General features: G+C 37.8%; 1 protein-coding gene across 1 annotated transcript; it reads right to left on the bottom strand.

Moving 5' to 3' along the window:
- Window positions 1–2,578: 2,578 nt before the first annotated feature.
- Window positions 2,579–3,125, bottom strand: LOC110176921 (uncharacterized). Its single transcript, XM_020943414.2, has one exon. The coding sequence runs from the start codon at window positions 3,011–3,013 to the stop codon at window positions 2,633–2,635; it is 381 nt and encodes a 126-aa protein (XP_020799073.2). The 5' UTR covers window positions 3,014–3,125; the 3' UTR covers window positions 2,579–2,632.
- Window positions 3,126–7,319: the final 4,194 nt, after the last annotated feature.

The following is a 7,319-nucleotide window of genomic DNA, read 5'->3' as shown; positions in this document are numbered from 1 at the left end:
CTATCTTAAATAAATTGGGGAAAATATTTGAGATATTTTTATAGGAGTTTTATTAAATTAAAATATTAAATGTTTAAAGAAGTATTCTGCTAAATTTTAAGCATATTAATAACTAAAATGACTGTTGAAGCTGATCAACAAAATATATAAAATATATAATATATAATATATAAAATAGTTATATAATCATTTGTATCTATGATCGAAAATGCAAACTCCTGACTAAAATTATAATATCTTGATGTTTAATGGTATAACTAATAAAATAAAACCCGTTTAAAAATACATTTACTACTAAAAAAAATTATATATTATTTCAATATTTTTCTAATGTATTTATAGAACTTTCAAACACACAAAATTTTGCTCCGCTGCAATTTATTTCGCACCACAAATGTCTGTTGGGTAATTCGCTGAACACACGCCCAACCAACTGCAAAAATATAACGGTATCCAAGGTTGTGCTACGCTTAAAATGTAATTGTTCGACTTAAAGAGCCAAAGCAACAACAACAACAACATCCACAGACAACAGCAACGCGATCAAGTTTTTGGATTTGTTATTTTTTTTTTTTGCCAACGCCGCCGTCGCCTTTTGCCGTCTAATCAAATACGAGTAAATACCAGACCAAGAGACCCAAGCGCAGAAAAGTTGAGGAAAAATAACACAGCAGAAAATGCTGTGATGGAGCCGGGGAGACGGAGACCGAGACTCTGAGCAACCCACCTATGGAGACCCCAGAGATACGAGGTACGATATTAGACCAAGAGAGATGCAGGTACAGAGTAAGAATCAGTCAAAAGAAACCAAGCGAAAAGTTCTAGGGGTAATATTTGAAGGAATTTATATCCGAAAATTCGATCTAGACATCATTTTATGGGTTAAACATTGTAAACATAAACAATAAGCATTACTTTTGGAGTTAGAAAGTGTTTTGAAAATGATTTTGAAATTTTAAATACAAATTAGAACTATAAATCTCTTTATTAAGAAAGAAATGTATAAAATTAGTTATTTTTCCTATGCTCAACTAAAAACAGTTGAGAATTTTAGTGTAACAGAGACTCATTTATATATTTTCTAATTTATTTCTCTATATAAACAATAAGCATTACTTTTAGAGTCAGAAAGTGTTTTGAAGATGATTTTCAAATTTTTAATACAAATTAGAACCATAAATCTTTTAACTAGTCTTATAAGAAGCCTATATATATCTTTAGATATTTTTCCCTTACCCAACTAAAAACAGTTGGGAATTTTAGTGTCACAGAGACGCATTTATATATTTTCTAATTTATTTTTCCACCTTAAACTAAGTGAATCAGTACGAAATTTTACTTTCAGCAAGATTATTAATTTTCTAGACATTCTTTATATCAAGTTATTTAAAATTCTAATGAATAACCCCCCATTTTCTCTCAGTATTTAACATGGCATGCATGGGCAGAGACACCAACACACGCTCGTGTCCAAAAGCGAATTCAAATCCAACGTCATCGAAGCGCCGCACTCGCGAAAACTCTGGAGGACTCTGCGTTATATCGCAGCGGGTTTTCTGGGGCCCGAAAGAAAAAACATTTTCACTTGAATATTCGACACACTTTGAGCGCGCGGGCACACACACACAGCTGGATGTCTTGCGAGCAAAAGGTTTTTCCGGGGATAGGATACTCGCAGCAGTTTTCTGGGAGGGGCGCCAGTGCTCTGCGATTCTTGGGGCTATGCATCATCATCATCATCGTCGTCGTCGTCGTCTTGGTCGTCGGACGGAGCAACATGTTGCAATCTGCCAGGTCTCTCTGCATGCATAAAATATTATGCAACATTATGCCACAGACACACTCCAGACGACACTCTTGGTTTTATTTCCACTCCGCCTCCTGCTCCTCCTGCTCCTCCTCCTCCTGGATGTTGACAGCATTTAGATCTAATTGAATGGCTTTGGATCGCTCTCCTCCATATAATTTTTCTTTCTCTTGATCATTATACATTTTTTTTGGATAGAACATTTGGCTTGGCCCGCTCCCATTTGGCCCATAACCCATAAATCTAACACACCGGCGCACGAGAGATTTATAGAGTTCAGATTGCGAAATGCGCAGAAGCACAGCAGCGGCAGCGGCAGCTCTTGGAAAATCTTGAAAAATTAAAAAATGACTAGTGCCGGGGCACGATCAAGACCGCCAGAGACAATGGAAAAACCAGGGGAAAAATCGAAACTGCTCCTCAGCGGTAGTCAGCGTTTGGGGCGTCTGCAGTTCAACGTTCAAGTGGCACAGTACGCCCTAGAAAAATGAATTGATTCGATTGTTTTTCGCCGCTCCAGCTGGGGCAACCCCCCTTTGGCCCCCCACCTTATCTGCGAAAAATCAGAGGCAGAGAGCGCGCCCCGAAAAAAAGCTGAAAAAACTGAAAAAACTGAAAAAACTGATGATACAATCGCGTTTTTGACTTTGAAAAGTCAGCGTCGAGTCAGAGTCGAGACGAAGCTATTGTTCGATGGCCCCTGCAACTGCAACAACGGCAGCCGACACTGATTGTTATGGTTTACGAGATGAAAATGCACTCGAAACAATATTCTAGAGCCATTGCAATTTGCGATTTTTAATCAACTCAACAGCAGCATCATCATCAGCATTGAAAGAAATCATCGTATTTGGCCCGTGATTGCAGCTTCCACTTGGAGAATCGTGGCATCGTCGTCATCTGGCTTTTGACTTCCTTCATCTTCTCCTCCGGCTCAGCCACCTCCTCCGTCTGGTCTTTGCCCTGGGCTTTTTCCACCAGCCACTCGACCATTCGATGGAGAGCCTCCTCATTGCCCTCCAGTTCACCGCCCACCTTGAGGCCACTGTGCGTATGCGCAATAAAGCCGCAAATCTTGAGCTGCTGAGCCTTGAGGAAAACCAGGGGCAACAGTCCCCCATCGCCTGAATCCTTGGGAATGTCCATTTCATAGGTCAGAAGATAGATCTTCAAGGGTGGAGGATTAGCTACGAGCTCTAGGGACATTTTTGTGGGTTAATTGTATACATATAGTTAAATGTTTGAAAGGTTTTAAGAGCAAATTTTGATGTTTGGTTAAAAGGTAGAGTGATACATCAGCTAAATGAATAATAAACTAATCTTTGACTTATAGAAATTTTAATTTCCTCTTCTTTATACAAAAATCTTGGGATATACAAGCTCTTGGCAGAGATTTCCCAAACTTTCTTGGACAAAATATTGTCTCAAAGCTAAGAAAATGATTGCCTGAAACCTTTACAGATACCTCGAAACCCCCTTAAGATTCTATTTCATCTCGTTAACAATTTCTCCCAGTGTAGGATGCGACTCGTGCTGGCCATTGTTCAACACTATTTGCGCTACTCAATCTCTTAATTAAATATGCGACTAACTGGCAGCTCGAAGGCACTACAGCCGAAGAGTGGCCCCACAGACAACGTCGTTTAGTGTCGAAATTGTGCAAGTTTGGTCTTTGGTTTTTCCTTTTTGCTTATTGTTATTGTTATTGTTGTCATGGAAGTCGGATAATCACAGGCCCCGGCCAGCAGCAGCACCGGCAGAAATTAAATCAGCCAAGGTTATCGCATTAATAAGCCCCCTTTGGTTTTATGTTTACAGTTTTCTGTTACTGTTTCGATTTTGGGCCGACGAGAGCCAGTCAATTATTAAATTTGCAATTTCCGTAGCTGAACTTTTGGGGTCAGTAGACTGATTTAAATCAAAGCCATAATTGAGCATTGCCCGCGAGCAAGAACCAATCGCACCGAAAGCCAATAATATACCAAAAATACCAAAGCTAGAAGCAGGAAAATTGACAAATGTCTGATTGCCGGCTGCTTCCACAATTTTATTTTCGATTTCGATTTCGATTCTGTTGTTTTTTCTATAATATTTTTGTTAGCGGATATGGGCAGTGTTTTGCGGTTGGGTTTGGGTGAGGCTGTGAATCCGATTCGGAAAACATGAGTATTTGAGAAAAAAACAAATTCCCAGGTTAGGGATGACACATTCGTTTATCGATTTCGACTGATATTTATCGATTATTAAAAATATTCTTCCTTCAGGTAACACTTTGGGCTTTTTTAAATTAATTTATAAATAAGAGCTTGACCCCTGGTTTATTAGTTGATTTAAACATCAAAGTTAAGAGTGGATCGATGTATAAAATTGCAAAATAAATATATTCCGATTATTTAACTATCTCTTAAGTAATATCTAAACATAATTTCCTTCAAAAAACTCGATAATTACATTACAATATAAATAACATATGCTTCTTCGAAATTCTCCTTGATTGGACTTTAAAAATATTATTTATTTGTATTTTCCCCACCGATAACTCAATTTGCCATCATCACTTTGACATATTTATACATCTCCTCAATTTATGTTTCATATTTGTGCATATTACTCACATATCTAAGTGGCTTTCCATGACATTTTACTGACACTTTAGCCGTTGAACTGGAAGACCTGTTTTTTCCCTCTTAGCGCACATTTAACACATTTGACGAAGATGTCTATGCCAGCAAATGACGTGTCATCAATGGGGCCCGCACACCCACATAAAGATGCACAACAAACACACACACGTCTCTCAGCTCTCCATTTTCATCTCAATCTCGATGCGGAGGTTCGAAGCCTCAATCCTCCGCCTCGGAAACCACAAATCCCCGGCACTTGAGCTCCAAGTCGAAGAGATCTCTCTGTTGAATTAATAAGCCTGACATTTGAGCAGAGCATCCACTCGAAGCCATCGAGTTGGGCGCGTAGGCGTTTGAAAATAATAATTAAAAAATCGTTTCAAATGCGGAAATCTTGCGACTTGAGCTTAATGCCGAAGATGTTAGACAAATATATCAGATTTCGGGGTTTTTTCTTGTTGTCGCGCAGGGAACGCCAAATGGGTGACATGGGTAAAGATGGATCGAATGAGAAAGCAATTTATTGGGGAATTGTAGAAGGTGGGAAGCTTCAAGCTAATAATAATAGTTTTTTTTGAATGAAATGGGAAGCAAAATATGAATAAGAAAGGCTTCAGCTTCGAGAATATTTAAAAAACCATTAAGTACTCTTAATAAATCAATTTCTTATTCCACATTGTATCAATATTTGATGGTTCAACAATTAAATAGTTAGAAGGAAACAGCTTTTATAAAATATATGTATAATCAAGTCAAGAAAATTATGGGGGTTGCTCTCTAAAATCATTATTAATTTCTTGTTAATTATAACCCCGTAAATGATTGGGTTTTCTGATCAATGCGATATGAATGTGCTTAAGCTTGAAGGTGTTCTCCCCGTAATACAATTTAATACTATTCTCGCCTAATAGGCTAACAATTAAAAGTGGGCTTGCAACAAATAAGAGAGATGGACTTGGCTTAGTCATCGAGATTAAGGCCAATAGGTTGCCTGGTTTTGAGTTATAACTTGGCCGCTGGCCATTGGGCTGGGCTGGGCTGGTCTGGTCTGGGCTCTGGCTGTGGCTGTGGCCAAAAGCATTAGGCCAAGTGTCCCGGCCCGCCCAAGCCCGGTCTCGGCCTGGCCCCCGAATAATTAAATACGTTCGAATTCAAGTTAATCGCAGCTGCTACCACAGAAGCCTTTTTCTGCGCCGCTGAAAACTTAATAATCCCCTGCGAGTATAAAGAAGTGGAGTCCGTTCAGATACAGATACGAATGCACTTCAAATGGGAGATATATGTACGTATATATACTCGATACCAGGCTCTGTGAGAAGGTCAGACCCCGCACGTTTCACGGCTGGCTCAGCGCACCTATAGCAATCGTATAATTAGAACCCGAACACGACCTGGATCTGCGCCTCTGTGTCCGTGTACCCTGCAGTACCGCATGTCATCAATAGGCCACTGTCATCGACTGTCACCAACGATCACTGCGATCGATGGTAAAAACACACCGAGCAAGGAATTTGAATTCGAAGAAAAAACGAAGAATCAAATCAAATTCTAACTCAAATCATTGCTGCTCCACATGAAAACAGCAAAAACAAGTGAAAATTGAGGAGGACAAATGAAAACAAGAAACAAAACACTTAGCCTAATAAATTAAGCGTTAATTTTCGAGGAAAAATAAACAAGTAAAAATAAAACTTAAACCCAAACACACATAGTTATATAAATATATACATATATATGTATCTCTCGCCTGGATTGTATCAGTATCTGTATCTGTATCTGCATTTGTATCTGTATCTGTAGGGGAAGGTAAAAACGTTTATGAAATGAGCCAATTGTGTTCTCCTTTTCTCTAAAGTGTTTATATTAGCAGATAAAACAGATCTACACAACTGCTCGTGTTTATTATAATAATCAACATATTAATATTTGATTAAATTCTATTTTTAAGAGTTGTAGCAAACAATAAGAAAGCCTAGGAAAATCTCTGAGAAAAATAATAATAATAATAATAAATGGGGAATACTTCAAGTATTTTAATATTGCTAAAAATAAATTTTAGAAGTGTTAAATTGAATTACAAATATAATAAAGATACATTTAGTTGATGGATATCCCATAATCAATTATTTAATATAGGAATAATGATAAAATTTCATATAAAAATATGAAAAAAATCCCCAAAAGTTCTTTCCCCTCTCCCCTATAAAACATATGTTTAATTTTTCCCAAATGACGCATATAGCAGTACGTAAGCAAGCATTTTTTTGTGAAAGTAAAAAACGTAAGCAAATTAAACTTTTTCTTCTTATCTGGCACACATTAATGTGCGTAATAAACGCAAAATAGCTTGGCAAATATTACTTCCTTTGGGCAATCATTAAAATTTAAAAGGTTTTTCGGTTGCCGTAGTTAAAGCCATAGTTTAGCCATAGACATATAGCCATATTGGTTATGGTTCGCCTCTTCGCCTTCATGGCGCATTCCTTCACTTCATGATAGCCACCCAACTGAATCTCCGCTGGCGGGGCTTAGTTTCTAGGGGCCCAGTGGTGTGTTTGGTGCAATGTGTGTGTTGTGTGTGTTGTGTGTGGAGCGGAGCCAGCAGCAACGATGGTGGTCACTCGGGCATGTGGCCACGATCTCTTCATGCACAGAGGGAAAATTATATAGGGTTTATAATTAAAGGAATAAATATTATAAATAAAACAAGAAAGGAAGCTAAGTTTATATACCCTTGCAGATAGAACTTCGATACAATATAAATTATATATATTTATGTTAAAAAACAATGAAGTAATACCTGCTTTCACTTCATTCACCTATACATATTATATTTGCAGTTTTACATTCACTGATTTGCATTTTTCCTCCACATTTAACGATCGTTT

Source organism: Drosophila serrata, unplaced genomic scaffold, assembly GCF_035046125.1.
Source record: "Drosophila serrata isolate PLE 108 unplaced genomic scaffold, ASM3504612v1 contig_240, whole genome shotgun sequence".
In the NCBI taxonomy this organism is placed as follows: Eukaryota; Metazoa; Arthropoda; class Insecta; order Diptera; family Drosophilidae; genus Drosophila; species Drosophila serrata.
Note: the sequence above shows the minus strand (reverse complement) of the source record. Positions and strands in the feature narration are given on the sequence as shown.